The sequence below is a fragment of the Garra rufa genome, chromosome 6 (genome assembly GCF_049309525.1).
Source record: "Garra rufa chromosome 6, GarRuf1.0, whole genome shotgun sequence".
Lineage (NCBI taxonomy): Eukaryota > Metazoa > Chordata > Actinopteri > Cypriniformes > Cyprinidae > Garra > Garra rufa.
In genome coordinates, this window is record NC_133366.1 from 22,200,130 (window position 1) to 22,217,255 (window position 17,126).

At 39.1% G+C, this 17,126-nt stretch overlaps 1 protein-coding gene across 1 annotated transcript in view; it reads left to right on the plus strand.

The window, feature by feature from the left end:
* glra3 (glycine receptor, alpha 3) overlaps positions 1–17,126 on the plus strand; it is a 94,614-nt gene that overhangs the window by 34,549 nt on the left and 42,939 nt on the right. The window contains exon 2 of the mRNA XM_073841981.1: positions 15,912–16,036. Within this exon, the coding sequence (XP_073698082.1) occupies positions 15,912–16,036 (125 nt within the window). The remainder of the gene's footprint in view (positions 1–15,911; positions 16,037–17,126) is intronic.

A 17,126-nucleotide genomic window follows, 5' to 3' on the forward strand; every position in this document is an offset into this window, starting at 1 on the left:
GGTGATTGTATACATTGATGACATCTTGATCTACTCCAACACCCTTTCTGAACACATTCAACATGTCAGGTCTGTTCTCCAACGTCTCATCCAGCACAAGTTGTACGCCAAGCAGGAGAAATGTCAGTTCCACCAGGAAAAAATTGGCTTTCTAGGATATGTTATCAGCTCTGAGGGAGTGGCAATGGATCAAGACAAAGTTACTGCTGTACAGGAGTGGCCCCGTCCCAAGACCCTCAAGGAACTTCAAAGATTCTTGGGATTTTCAAACTTTTATAGACGTTTCATTCGCAACTTCAGCAGTGTAGCTGCCCCATTAACCTCCATGATCAAGAAAGGAGAGAAACGTCTTACCTGGTCTTCCAACGCAGTACACGCCTTTCAAGACCTCCGTCAGCGCTTCACTACAGCTCCTGTCCTCCGCCATCCGGACCCACAATTACCATTCCTCGTTGAGGTGGACGCCTCCAGCACTGGGGTCGGTGCAGTCCTCTCTCAACGACAGGGTCAACCCCCAAAAACCTTCCCTTGTGCCTTTTTCTCCCACAAACTGAGTCCGGCAGAGCAAAACTATGACGTGGGCAACCGTGAACTACTGGCCATCAAGCTTGCTTTGGAGGAATGGAGGCATTGGTTAGAGGGAGCTAGCCATCCGTTTACGATTCTTACAGACCATAAGAACTTGGAATATTTGCGGGTGGCTAAAGTACTCAACCATCGACAGGCACGATGGGCACTCTTCTTCACGAGGTTCCACTTTGACATTAAATATCGCCCCGGCTCCCAGAACACCAAAGCCGATGCTCTTTCCCGCATCCATGAACCTGACTCTGTTCCTCATCCTCCTGAGGCTATTCTGCCCCCTTCAGTGATCATGGCGCCCGTCATATGGGACTGTATGACAGAAATCACTGAGGCTCAGGTCCAAGATCCACCTCCCAATGATTGTCCAGATAACCTCACCTATGTTCCTGCCATACTTCGTCCTCGCATTCTCTCTGAGGTTCATACTTCCCCCAGCTCTGGTCATCCAGGAATTGAGGCTACCATTCAACTCCTTCATAACAAATTCTGGTGGCCCACTTTAAGAACTGATACCATTACATTCGTAAAGAACTGTGTTACTTGCAACACCTCAAAGGCCTCTCACCAGCTCCCCGCCGGCCTACTCCAACCTCTACCTATTCCCGAACGACCGTGGTCTCACATTGCTGTGGACTTCGTAACAGATCTTCCTCTGTCCCAGGGATATACCACCATCCTCTCAGTAGTGGATCGGTTCTCCAAAGGTTGCCGCTTCATTCCATTACCCAAGCTACCCACCGCCCTGGAAACAGCCGAGGCTCTCTGTAATTCTGTCTTCAGGTTCTATGGGTTACCCGAGGATATCGTCTCAGACAGGGGACCACAATTCACCTCACGCCTATGGTCCAGCTTCTTCCGTCTTCTGAATGTAAACATCAGTCTCACCTCAGGATATCACCCGGAGGCCAACGGGCAAGTGGAACGCCTTAATCAAGAACTGACTCGCTTCCTACGCTCATACTGTCAACAACATCAGGAGGACTGGAGTCGTTTCCTTCTCTGGGCAGAGTACGCCCAAAACTCCCTTCACAAACCTTCTACCAACATGACTCCCTTCCAGTGCATATTAGGATTCCAACCACCCCTGTTCCCCTGGTCTGGAGAACCCTCAGACCTACCGGCAGTCAACTCATGGTTCCAGCGGAGTGAGGAGACCTGGAATCGGGCCCATGTCCATCTACAACGGACGGTCCGTCGTACCCAGGTCCAGGCAGACCGCCAACGACGTCCCAATCCTTCCTATGAACCAGGACAGTGGGTCTGGCTCTCAACCCGGAACTTACGCCTCCGGTTACCCTGCAAGAAACTAAGTCCCAGGTACGTGGGTCCTTTTCAAATTACTCGTCAAATCACCCCTGTATCATTCAGACTCGATCTGCCTTCAGAATATCGTATCTCACCCACTTTCCATGTCTCTCTGTTAAAGCCCGCTGGTCAGCCCGAGGGGACGGAGGTCCTAGACGAGACCGCACCACAGAATCCTGCTCCCCTGATCATCGATGGCGAGGAGGCATACAGAGTTAGCACCATCCTGGACTCCCGACGCCGGAACGGTCGCCTACAGTACCTGGTCGACTGGGAGGACTACGGACCGGAGGAACGGTCCTGGGTGCCAGTTGTGGACATCCTGGATCCGTCCCTCATCACGGAATTCCACTCTACCCACCCAGATCGACCAGGGCCCCGTGGAAGAGGTAGACCTCGGCGTCGGTTGCCTCCTCGTGCCAGGAGACACTCGCAGGGGAGGGGCTCTGTTACGAGCGCGGTCTCTGTGGCTCCCTCCGTTCCCAGCCAGCGGGAACCCTCACCTGAATATTGACTCAGTTTCCCACAATTCCGTACCTGGGACTGTGCACTTCCGGTTCCGGGTCACCCGGTTCACTTCCTTTCTGTTCCCTTTATCAGCGTGCCACGCTGGTACTCTCATTGCGAAGTTTTGATGGTTTTCCTCCCAATCCTGAGCGTTTTCTATCGGACTGATTACACGTTGCCAACTGGACTGTTTATGTGGTTTCTGATCCTCTGCTGCCTGCCTTCGTTTGACCCACGCTATCCATACGGACTATTGCTTTGCTCTGCCGCCGGCCTCGACCCCTTTGCATGGACTCTGACTACCCGATTGGATTTGTCTATACCACACCAGTTTGCCAGTATTGACCAACGCCTGTATAACCTGTCTGATATATTAAATCTGTTGCAAATGGATCCGATGTCTCAAGATTCCTCTGTTGACACGTCACAGCCATGTTACAAATGTTGTATCATATTAGTTATTTTTTTTTTATAAAAACGTATTATATATATTCTATTAATATTAATAATATTGTATTCTATGGATGTTGATTTTACTAGTAATATTCTAATCTGTATTCTACCTCAATTGATCATTGTTTAGAAAGTATTTGTCATGTAAATAATAATTAACTGTCTGTTTTTTTTCTTTCATTCAGGAGTAAAAATCTGCCTTTAAAATTAATAGATATAAAGATTTGACATTTATCGTGATAATTATCGATAACGACTGATATGAAAAAAATTATCGTGATAATTTTTTTTGCCATATCGCCCAGCCCTAGTTCTATGGGCTGCCATAGACTTTCAGAGGGGAAGAAGAAGAAAGAATAATAAGAATAGTAACATATACAATAAGTGCCTAAGCACTAAATATACAGAGTCACTTACGACACTAAAATAAAGCAATAAACACTAACTAAATAACAGAAAATATAACATGAAAGACCCCTTAATGCACAGAACTGATAAAAATAAACAAAACTAATTCAATAAATTAAAATCAAATGTGTGTCACAGAAAAGGACTTAGGAATGTCCTTTTACTATTTTTCCACTGTAAATTTTATACATACTCATAGTTTTTGCTTACACAATCCATATATCTTACAGTATTCTATGGTGAAATTACATATAATGCAAAGTTACACTGTGTCGTAACTACATATGACAAGATTCAAGTGACAAGCATACATTTAAACAAACATATACGTTAAAACTGCAAACTCAATATGAACCAGCAAGTGTTTTCCATGACAAAGATGGTATCAGTCACTCAGTATGTAGTTTTATTAATGTTAAAAAGGTTTAATATTTATGATTATAAACTTGCCAGTTTCATTGGGAGTGCAGTGTACTTCTGCACTTCTGAATGGCTGTAATATTTGAGTGATTCCGTCACGTTGCACTGCATCACACCTAGTTGGGACAGAAACTCTGAATAACATGGAAAAGATATGTTTTATTATGTGTCGTGGCATGGCGCCATTGCGTGTAGTTAGGACACAGTGTTAAACAAAAGGTAACCAATTAGGTTTGTACTGTAGCATTTTTGCAGTATTTTTCTGTAAAAAAGTACTTTTGGGCAGTGTAAAGGTCAAATCACATAGCTAAAATACCAATCATTACTTTGAACTAACTTGTTTCATAAATTCTATCTTAAATATATACAACAGAAGACACCAGACGCAGGTTATGTGTGTGTGTGTGTGTGTGTGTGTGTGTATATGTGAGAGAGCAGGAGAGACGGCCTGTGTGTGAACTGTTAGTTAACTTTAACCATATGTTATTTCTGTCACTGATTGGTCAGTGCACTGAGGTAGAATGCAATCTACGGATGTCGGTATTCTCTCTTCTGCCTCCACACATGCACATTCACGCCATCTCCTCAATCCCCTTCGATCGGCTCCAACATGAGCATCCTCTGTGACTGCCTCGCTCTGTTGACCACCACTGATGCTTCATTGGTCTGTGGTTTCCATAGTAACTGTCTCAAGACCTCCGTTGGTATTAGTGGGAGGGAATGGGAAGTGTCAAGGACAATATATCTAGGACAGCTGGAAACCAGTTAGACATTTGGACCCAGAGGTGACTCCTTCCAGGGGTTGCAAGAGCAAATCCACGGCTGATGGCTTCCACTGGTAGGGATGTTTCTGCCTAGACCAGGGTTTCAGGCTGAGAGAGCGAGAGATAGATGTTGCTGGAAGCTTGGTTCTTTCTGCTGAGAAGGAGCTTGGTAATTGGAAGTTTGCAGTTTACCTACTGTTCCTGTGTGCAAAGGTGGGATGTGCACTCTTGACTTCACAATTCTGCATAGTCAGGGAAGGCCCACCGCTGAGACACAATGCTCATAGCCAGAGGCTTTTACACAGATGCAGACATTGCTGTCAGTTTCAGAAGCAGTGTTGGTTAACGCCAGTGTTGGGCAGTAGCGTCGCTACTGCCCAACCTTTCTTCTTTAGTGTCCTCCTTCTTTGTTCTTTAGTGTCCTCCTCTCTTCCCTCTCCAACCCACTTCTCATCCCTGGACACTAATGCAGCAACCGACACCTTATGCTCCACTATTACTTCTTGTCTATATGATATATGCCCTCTCTCCTCCAGGCCAGCACGGGCTGCTCCTTCGAACCCTTGGTTATCCGATATCCTTCGTGAACATTGGTCCAAACTTAGGGCAGCTGAGAGAAAATGGCACAAATCTAAGGATCCATCTGACTTGAGTATGTATCGGTCTCTGCTTGCATCTTTCTCTACCCAAGTACATACTGCCAAATCTTCATACTTCCACAACAAGATCAACAATGCTCCGGACACACGCAACCTTTTCAAAACTTTTAATTCACTGCTTTGCCCCCCTCCACCACCTCCCACAACTTCTATAACAGCTGATGATTTCGCCACATTCTTTACAGACAAAACTACATCTATCAGTAGTCAGTTCTCAGCTCCACACATACAGGAACTAAAATTGACCACACTCACGGCTGAAACTCCCCTCTTCTCCTTCCGTCCCCCATTCTGAGGCAGAAGTATCCAAACTTCTCATCTCCAGCCATCCGACGACATGTCCTTAGATCCTATCCCCTCACACCTTCTCCAAGCAATCTCTCCTACGATCCTACTAGAACTCACACACATCATTAACACATCACTTCTCACAGGCATTTTTCCAACTACATTTAAGCAGGCCCGGGTAACCCCACTGCTCAAAAAACCTACACTTACCACTTCACTTGTAGACAACTACAGACCTGTCTCTCTCCTTCAATTCATAGCAAAAACTTTGGAACGAGCTGTTTTCAAACAGCTATCTTTATTTCTCTCACAGAACAATCTACTGGATGCTAACCAGTCAGGGTTCAGGAGTGGCCATTCAACCGAGACTGCGCTACTGTCTGTCACTGAAGCCTTGAGGACTGCAAAAGCTGATTCCAAATCATCAGTACTCATTTTGCTGGACCTATCTGCAGCTTTTGACACAGTGAATCACCAGATCCTCCTGTCCACCCTCTCATCGCTGGGCATCACAGGGACTCCAATTCACTGGTTTAAATCCTACCTCACTGGTAGTTCTTTCAGGGTGGCCTGGGGAGGGGAGGTATCCAAAACTCATCAAATGGTCACTGGGGTTCCTCAGGGGTCAGTTCTTGAAAAAACACCATCTACAGCTCAATCTAGCAAAGACTGAGCTCCTTGTCTTTCCTGCCACTCCAAATCTTCAACATGACTTCTCCATCCAGTTAGGTTCATCAACAATTACCCCATCGACTTCAGCCAGAAATCTTGGGGTAATCTTTGATGACCAATTGACGTATAAAGACCACATAGCTAAAACTGCTAGATCTTGCAGGTTTGCATTGCACAACATCAGAAAGATCAGGCCCTTCCTAACAGAGCATGCTGCACAACTCCTCGTCCAGGCCCTGGTCATTTCCAGGCTGGACTACAGCAATGCTCTTTTAGCCGGTCTTCCAGCATGTACAATCAGACCTCTACAAATGATTCAGAATGCAGCAGCTCGGCTGGTCTTCAATGAGCCCAAAAAGGCCCATGTCACACCTCTCTTCACATCCCTGCACTGGCTACCGGTTGCGGCTCGCATCAAATTTAAGACACTGATGCTGGCATATAGGACAGCCACCGGCTCATCACCTGCATACCTCCATTCACTACTACGAATCTACACTCCCTTCAGAAGTCTGAGATCCTCTAGTGAAAGACGCCTCATTGTACCACCACAGAGAGGCATTTAATCACTTTCCAGAACATTCTCGTTCACTGTTACTGCCTGGTGGAATGATCTTCCCACCCCTATCCGGAATGCAGACTCCTTAACAGCTTTCAAGCGACTGCTGAAAACCCATCTTTTTCGACACTATTAGACTCTTTCTTGATCTTCCCTTTCTAGCCAGTACTCATCTAACTATGCCTGATCTATGGTATTTTTGATCACTTTGTATGCTGAACTGCCTCCTTAGGATGAATCGCTTGTTGTATTCCCAATTGTAAGTCGCTTTGGATAAAAGCGTCTGCTAAATGAATAAATGTAAATGTAAATGTACTAGCTTAACTACATTTCTCAGTAGCGTCGCTGTTTTCTGAATCAAATAGCTTTTCAGTAGCTAAGCTATTATTTTGATCAAGTAGCGCGGTAGCGTCAACAAAAGCTACAAGCTATATATTTTTCTATACTTTAAGCTCAAATCGTAAATATAACATCTACGGATCACTGATCCTGGGTCAGTAAGCGGCGCCACCGCCACTAAACCTCGTGACGCCATTGGCTCGTTAAACTGTCAGTCAAACCGTATTATTCCTCCCGCCTCTCTCGTGAATGAAGTGCGGCGCGCAGTTTGAAGCATCTCAGCGTGTTTGCAGACTTGAGGTAAATAAAGAAGTGTTGATTGAAAAGTAAATGTTTTCTGTATTTATAATACAGCACTGTATTTTTAAAGGCTAATGGTTTTTTTTTTTTTTGCATTCGAGGAGATGAGAAAAGTGTGTATTAGTTTAGCATTTGTTGTTGACACAACCAAATTGCTTATGTGAAGCGCTGAATCTTTATATTTTAGCTAAATGCCAGAAAAAAACTGAGCGCCCACATAGCAACAGAAAACTGTATAATCTGCAATGCAAAACATAGTATTAGAACTAGTGATGGACGCCTTGATTTTAGTCTTTGAAGCAGGTTAGTGCTCTGGGAAGATCTCAAACCTCAGAAGTACGAGATGGGGAGTGAGTGGGTGTGGGTGTCAAATTCATGGCAAAAGGCAAAATGTTTCGGTTCGTTCTTAGCAAAAACAAACAAATTATAATAATATTTGTTAATATTCTTGATACTTTAAACTGCTTTGGACTTTGCAGTATCGAATTATGTCTTTACTATGACCAAAATGACAGAATATGCCATTCAGCTGTTTGATCGCGCCGGTGTCTTATTACGCGCACACTATCACTGCAGCTGTTCATTTGAAAAATAAAACACAGTCACCCAAAAGTTACACTAGTCAATTTAAATAGTGTGTATTACATGCAGTTCAGCGTGACCACCGATCCAGTGGCACATTTTTGCTCATCATGATATTTTCCGTCGACGTGCATGAAGTACAAAGCTTACCCAATGCATAACAATTTCGCTTCAAATACATTGCAGAAATGGATCATTTGTATTTGTGGCAAGAGAGGTAGTCTACATAAGCCCAACTTTACTTTCAGTTTCGCATTTAATTTGTTTTGGATTGTTTAGGGAAATTTATTTATTTATTTATTTCATCATTGTTCTGTTCTGAATAAGGTTAATGTTAAAGGATTTGTTGTGGAGTGAGGGAAATAATGTCAAAACATTATAACATTACGCTGTAGGCCTGTTTATTTCAGAATATAATAAAATGTGACTAATAGGCCTAGCCGCTGTGACCTGTCGGTTTAATTTTTCCTCTCAAAGACTTACAATTTATGTTAATGTGTTTTACCTTCTGCAAACGAAAATAGCCACTTGATTCGGTTATATATTCTTACTGTCAGTTAACAAATTTACAATAGAATTTAGCTTTGCTTCCCAGATAGTAACAGGGTCTGGGCCAAATCTGGCTTACATTCCACACTTGTCTTTTATTCACAGTCTTGACTGCAAATGTTTGTGATTTGTTTTATTTTTGTATTTGTTATGTACTATAGATTCTGACAATTAAAAAAAACAGGCTCCTGTATTCATGAAATCAATCACCATCTTTGTTAAAAAAACGGCAGTAAATTAAAGTGCTGTTTTTGTGTGTCATATTTTAGTAGCTATATACAGCAAATCTACAGCGCTTCCATTAGGCTATTTTTTACGAAGCTGTCAACACTGTAAACTCTGACGACATGCAATCAGTTGACGAACACCCATTCATATATAGACTTATGTTATTCAATAATATGTATAAAATTATTTTATTTACAAATTTCATGTTTTCCCTGTTTTATTCGTTTAATATTCTGAAACTGGTGCCATTGTTTGTTTTTTCAAGAAAGAATTCAACCCCCCAAAATATAAATCCAGCCCTGTACATGATACTGATTTTTGTTGCCAAATTGGTTTGGAAGAGTGGTTGAATAAACAATTAAACTGAATTTGTATGCCTGTATGACTGACAATTTAATTGATCACTGAGAGAGCATTGACTTGGTATGATGTTGGTTCAATAGAAAAATTACATTTTAAAAAATAGCTTAGATGTAGTGAACTACTTTTGCCATGATGCTGTAGCTTAGCTTGCTACATTAACCAAGGCTGTAGCTTTAGTGTAGTTAAGCTTCATTTAATGAAGAGTAACTGTTAGCTTAGCTCACTACATTTTCCAAGTATCACTGGTTAATGCCAACACTGATTTCAAAGAACTTGTGGCAATGAATGCTGACTGTTGTTGCCTATGTCTTGGTCAGAAAGTTGCACTTGAACACACTGCAAAGACACAGACAAAGGCCAACTAGCGTGGAGGTTCTGCAGCTAAATGAGAGGAAATAACTTTCCTTACCAGCAGGTGTCAGTGATTTGTATTTGTCATTCAAAAAAGGAAAACCGGAACAAGGACTTATGCAAACCGTAAACAAAGCAGTGCTTGCTTACCATTCTACTTTAGTTTTTCTTCTCAAGCACTGGTTTGCTAAGCTGAAAAACCACAATGATCTCTCGCTGATGGCTCCAATGTTGATTCAACATGGTCAGTTGGCCAAAAAGCTGGCTGTTTTTATTTAGAGGATTTAATTAATTACAGATTTAAAGGAATAGTTTAACCAAAAAGGAAAATTCTGTCATTACCCTTACGTTGTTCTAAACACATATGTTGTGGTATTTTTGTGAACATGCGCAGAAGACTGTCAAGTAAGAGAAGAAATTTTTAAAATAATTTTTATAGCTCATAGCTTCATAGCATAAGGTTAAATTACTGATGTCACAATGACTATTTTAACAATGTCCTTACTACCTTTCTAGGCCTTGAATTTGGTAGTACTGTTACTGTCTATGCAGGGTCAGAAAGCTCTCGGATTTCATCAAAACATATGTTCTAAAGATGAATGAAGGTCTTACAAGTTTGGAAAGACATGAGAGTGAGAAATTAATTACATTTTTGGAGGGGGGGGGGGGGAAATCCCTTTAAGATACAACAGCGTTTTAATGCCACATTAAAAAATGAAATCTAAAATGTAATCTAACGTAATATTTTAGGAATAAAGTTGAAATTACGAGAATAAAGTTGAAATATTATGAGAATAAAGTTGAATTATTTTGAGAATAAAGTAAAAATTATGAGAATAAAGTCAAAATATTTCAAGAATAAAGTAAAAATTATGAGAGTAAAGTTGAAATATTTTGACAAAGTAAAATTATGAGCATAAAGTCAAAATATTTAGAGAAAAAGTAAAAATTATGAGAATAAAGTCAAAATATTTTGAGGAAAAAGTCAAAATCATGAGAATAAAGTCAAAATTATGAGAATAAAGTCAAAATATTTCGAGAAAAAAAGTAGAAATATTTTGACCATAAAGTCAAAAATTATGAGAATAAAGTCGAAATGTTTCAAGAATAAAGTCAAAATTATAAGACTAAAGTAGAAATGTTTTGAGAATAAAGTCGAAATTACGAGAGTAAAGTTCTAATATTTTGAGAGTATATTCTAGCCTATTGCTCATGCAAATGGCCAGGATTGGGAGCACCAGGAGATATTCCAAAGTCTCAGCTTTCAAAATCTGTCGATTTTTATAGGGAAATACAAACAATACGTGTATTACAATAATGTGTTTTCACGCTCTTTTATGTGGCATTACAGATCGCTGTATTCGCTATGTGAATCAGTCATTTTTACGATTACAGTGAGAAATTTGTTTCTTTAAATTAGACTAAGCACAACATTATTGCAATTACTTGGTGGCTGGCATACTACAAATATTGAATGTAAGACGTTAAATACGATTTTCTATCTTTTACCTAATTATACCGTGAATAAAACAGTTTGTGAATATTATATTCCTCAGAAAAGTGAAAAATACAACTTGCATTAACAAGTTGGAATCCACTTCAACCTTTAGAATGTTTTATTATTGTTTTCAATTAAATACATGTGAGGAATAAAAGATTGGAGGCCACAGACAATTTGGCAGTGTAGGTTGTGGAATTTTCTCAAAGAAAACAGAAGGCTATAATTTAATGAAACAAATGTCTCATTGTAATCAAAAAGATGATTTATACACATGAGTACAGTGATCTGCCCCACTACATTTGAGACCGTGAAAAACACATTACTGCAAGACACACTGTATTTTGTCTATAAAACCGACAGATTTTGAAACCTGAGACTTTGTTTTATATTAAAAGTACCAAAAGCACAAAGCTTATTGCTAATATTGGGTGGCTGGCACACTACAAACAGGCCTAATATACAGTCAAGCCTGAAATTATTCATACACCAGGCAAATTCTGACTTAAGTACTTTTATTCAACCAGCAAGTTTTTTTTGACCGGAAATAACACAGGATTCTCCCAAAAGATAATAAGATGATGTACAAGAGGCATCATTGTGGAAAAAATATTACTCATCTTTTATTTACATTTGAACAAAAAGTGGCATGTCCAAAATTATTCACACCCTTCTCAATAATCTATAGAAAAGCCTTTTTTTGGCTATTACAGCAATCAAATGCTTCCTATAATTGCTGACCAGCTTTTTGCATGTCTCTTTTTGCCCATTCATCTTTAGCGATGAGCTCCAACTTTGGAGGGTCTCCTTGCCATCACCCTGATCTTTAGCTCCCTCCACAGATTCTCAATTGGATTTAAGTCAGGACTCTGGCTGGGCCACTGCAAAACGTTAATGTTTTTGTCTGCTAACCATTCCTTCACCACTTTTGCTGTGTGTTTTGGGTCGTTGTCATTCTGAAATGTCCACTGGTGCCCAAGGCCAAATTTCTCTGCAGACTGCCTGATGTTGTTGTTGAGAAATTTGATGTATTGCTCCTTTTTCATGGTGCCTTTACTATACTTAGGTTTCCTGGTCCACCGGCTAAAAAAAACCCTTAAAACATTAGGTATTAGATATGGTCTTACAGCCCTTTCTTGACTTGTGAGCAGTCACAATACGCAGCCGCAGGTCCTCAGTGAGCTCCTCTGTCTTAGCCATGGCTGTCCACAAACAAACAGCAGAGAGCTTCTGTTTTTCACCTGTTGAGTTGATTAAAACAGCTGTTCCCAATGAATCAGGGTAATTAGGATGCTTTAGAACAGCTTGGACTATTTGGAATGGTATAGAACTTTGGATTTTCCCATAGACTGTGACAGTTTGCAAAGGGTATGAATAATTTTGGACATGCCACTTTTTTGTTCAAATGTAAATAAAAGCTGAGAAATATTTTTTTTCTACAATGATGCCTCTTGTACATCGTCTTATTATCTTTTGGAAGAAGCCTGTGTCATTTCCGGTCAAAAAAATTAATAAAAAATTGCTGGTTGAATAAAAGTAACTAAGTCAGAATTTGCCAGGGGGTATGAATAATTTCAGGCTTGACTGTATATAAAATAGGCTATACTCTCAAACTTTAATTGCTATTATTTAATTCTCGTAATTTTTACTTTATTCTCAAAACATTTCAGATTTATTCTTAAAACATTTTGACTTTATTCTCAACATAATTACAACTTTAATGTTGTAATTTCAGCTTTTTAAATTTTTTTTAACATGGCACTAAAATGCCATTGTATTAAGGGAATAAAAAAAGATTTAAAAATTTAGATAATATTGCAACTTTGGGGGTACTTGTCTTTAGTTTTAAATATAATTCACAACCTTGTTGAAAAGTATCACAGGCTTTGCCTTGCTTTTTTTTAATAATTCACTTCTCTACTGAGGATCAGACAAGTAAACAAACTACATTATTAAGATTTCAGATAGATGAAAATCCATTTTTAATGCAGTGCAAATAGAAAACTCTTTACCAAAAATCAAGTATATTGACCTCAGATGTGGACTGATGTCAAGGGTGTTCTTCCTTGACTGCAGACTATGATTATTCTCTGCAGTTGGCTTTGGAATAACATAGAGCAAACCATCTTCATCCTCTATGCCACGCCAACGAAACAAACAATAAAGCCCCCTTAAGTTTCACTCACTTCTGCTTTGTTCTAAAGTGATCTATTTTTGCTAAGTCTCAGCTTTGAAACAAAAACAACCAAACTCAAAGCCATAGAAAACTGAGAAAGAGGAAACTGGCGGAGAATAACTAGCAACAGAGCGCTCAGAGGAATGTCAGTGTCAACAGTGGTGAGCAAAGCTGATCCGTGCTGAGCAAAGCAGACTCAGAGTTGTGAATGTGTGTAGATATGTGTGAGTTTTTGTGTGCTCGTCTCACAAGATGATTTGTGGGACGGAGCAGCGAGTGTCAGTAATTTTGTCACATGCTTTTAATCCTAATCTTTCTGCCTGGCCTCTGACCTATGTTCATCAGAAACTTAATGAATGCTTCAGTAGCCAGAAAGAAGCATTTCTGTAGAAACAATCTTGTGACATTACTTGATACACGACCGGCTGAAATGTCACAGATTAGACCGTATAAAGCCCGATTATGGTTCATGCTCTGTTCAGTGCACTGATGTTAACACCCACACACTGAACAGAAGTACAGTAGATGAATACATTTGTATGTTTTCTATAGATTTTTAAAATTATTTATTTACACAGTTTTATTGACAGTCATTTTACATTACATTAAGTAAAATGTAATAACATGTACACAATAAGTACATCGCATCAAATGATTAATTTAAATAGTACATAGTAGTTAAGACCACCTAATATAAAGTGGGACCCTATTTTTTTTAATATTACTGCTTTCAAAATTACAACAGAATACAGTACAATTATGCACTCACATGTTATTATTGATTTTCCTCAATTTAAGACTTCTACACACTTTTTTAAAAAGTGGCCGGAGAAGCAGTATGCTTAGATTGTCAGTGTCCTCATTTCCAATTGTGACCCTGAACCACAAAACCAGTCATAAAGGTCAGATACAAATTGAGATTTATACATCATCTGAATAAAAAAAGTTTTGAACTGAAGTATAGTTTGTTAGAATAGGATAATATTTGCCCAAGTTACAACTATTTGAAAATCTAGAATCTGATGGTGCAAAAAAATCTAAAAAAAAATGTAATAAATTGTCTTTAAAGTTGTCCAAATAAGGTCTTAACAATGCATACTACTAATAAAAAAATAAGTTTTGATATAACTATGGAAGGAAGTTTACAAAATATTTTAAAGGAACATAAAAAATATGAAAACAAAACATAAGTATTTTTTCTCCATATAGTGGACTTCAATGAGGACCAACAGGTAAAAGGTCCAAACTGCAGTTTCAATATAGCTTCAAAGGGCTCTACACGATCCCAGCCAAGGAATAAGGGATTTATCTAGCAAAATGATCTGTCATTTAAAAAAATAAATAAAATAAAAACGTATATACTATTTAACCACAAATGCTCGTCTTGCACTAGCTCTGCGATGCACGTCTATGGAAGTGCAAGACATGATTATGTAATCACGTTGGAAAAGTTATGTACTTCGGTTCAAAAAGATATGGTAGGGTGAAAAACTCAGTCTCATTTTCTCCTCCAACTTCAAAATCACCTGCATTGTCATTTTACCTTTTTTATTGTAAAGGGCGATTGACTTTTTTGCATGCTTGCTTTGTAAAACCAAGCCTGACGTTTCCAATGTGATAATGTAATGCGTGAAGTCGTGGGTACAGATATATTGCAAGATGAGCATTTGTGGTTAAAAAGTATATAATTTTTTTTTTTTTTAAATAAAATGACAGATTGTTTTGCTACATAAGAACCTTATTCCTTGCCTGGGATCATGCAGAGCCATTTGAAAGTGCATTGAAACTGCAACCTGGACCTTCAACCCATTGATCCCCATTGAAATGTACTATATGGAGAAAATCCTGGAATGTTTTCCTCAAAAACCTTTCTTTTCAACTAAAGAATTACATTATATGACATGGGTGTATGTACATTATCAGGAAATCATACTTCTGGAGTGAAATCTTTGATGCTCCTCACAGCTTTCTCCCCCTCCTTAAGTATCTCACTACTGATTAAGGCCAAAAAAAAATAAAAAATCAATGACATGTCCACAAATTCCTGAAAATATGCCTTGTGTTTTCATTAAACCAAACAGATCAATGAAGTGTCCTTCCCACAGCCTTCTCAAAATGAGTTTCACTGGCAAGCATTTGTAGGTAGCCTTCTTAGACCTCACTACAGACTATCACTGCATACCTTATGTGAACTTCTCTCAAGAATAACTCAGGGGTGCAACTGCAAAAATCCTACACATAAGCCCTAAGCACAAAGAATAGCACCTCTCAACACTGGGGTAATAATCAAGACATAAATTATCCCTTATCAGCTGCTGCCAACAGAACTTCCTTTTACTCCTTATCAAGCGAAATAATGCCTGACAAAATTATTGCCTTTCACTCATTACTTGAAGGAAATAAGGCAGCAGAGTTTTCCTTTGTGTATTAAAATATGAAGTTTCCTCTAAGGTGTTCAACAGCATTACTTGCACACCAACTCCTTATGTTGCATTTGCATGAGTATTTGCAATAGGTCAACACAGAAAAGTATTGAAGTATAACATTTCAAAATGAAATTATGCTAAATGATATTGTTATGCAATATACTACTCTGATAATATCTCTGTCTATTATTCTGGGTATTATAGTGGTAGCATTAATGCAATTCAGTAAATCTCATACATGGGCATCTGTTTCAAATCTGAATGTACATACCTACATGTATCTGTATTCTTATCCTTCATATCTTGAAGTGAATAAAAGTTGCTTATTATACAGCTTTGTCTAATACCCAAAATGGAAAACCTGCATATTTGATGTTAGATGACATTAGTATAGCCTCTTACATTTCTAGCTTTGGTGACTGTCGTTGCTGATTTGCTAAAATCTGCCCGCTTTTTATCTCTCTCTCTCTTTTTCTCAGTTTGGTAGCGTCTAAAAAACCAGAAAACGCTCCAGGAGGAACAGCATCGTCACCCTCTGACTTCCTTGACAAGCTCATGGGAAGAACCTCAGGTTATGATGCCAGAATTAGGCCCAACTTTAAAGGTAGAACAAACAAGCCCTTGCTCCTTACATAAGGAATATATTGTGTTGCCTTTAATGGTTATTAACCACCACTTCTTGTTTTTGATTTGATGTCTTTAAAACCATTAGTTACAGTGATCAGTGGTGTCTATGAGATTCATATTTTATTTGGTACAAAACTAATGCAGATGTGACTATCTCTATTCTGTTTCATGCTATGAAATGATTATGTAATAACACTGCACATCTCCTGGTTCCAGCTGCCTCTAGACGTTTCTGCTATGACCCTGAAAACATTCATTCATTATGCTGTAACAGAATGGCCCTGAACCCAAACCATCTCAAACTATAAATCAGCCTGAGCTTTCTTAAATTATTAAGCTGGCAAAGGACTTCCCCTCGGAAGCTCATTTACAGAAGCCAGTAATTCATAAATGTCAAGTAAAGGGAGTTTCGAAAAGCTACAAAAAATTAGGGGCAATTCTGAACGACAGGAACCTTCTTTCGGCGTGTTACGAACAGATGTATAATAAACCAATGATTTATATTTGAAGTTCATTGAACACATTGATATTGTAAGAATGAAAGAAAGAAAGAAAGAGGAGCAGATCAAATAATCTAAATTTCCTAACATTTCCTCCTTCTATTACTGAATGGAGGCCATGCAGTATTGTTTAGTCTTGATCATGGCTTTATTTTCTTGTGATCTCAGCAAAGTAAATATTTTATATTTTTTAAAGGGATGGTTCACCCAAAAATGACAATTCTGTCATTAATTACCCTCACGTCGGTCCAAACCCATAAGACCATTGTTCATCTTCAGAACAGACATTAAGATACTTTTGATGAAATCTGTTCCCAGGTGTTTCTGGGTCTAGGAACATTTCAGTTACAATGCCCTCTATGCAAGGTTAGAAGGCTCTTGGATTTCATCAAAAATATCTTAATTTGTGTTCCGAAGATGAACAAAGGATCACACTTTATATTAGGTGGCCTTAACTGTTATGTACTTACATTAAAAATAAGTAAAAACAAGTACAATGAACTTAATGTGGTCATACTGTATTGCAAAACACTTTTGCTTCTATTAAGGTGGGATATGGGTAAGGTT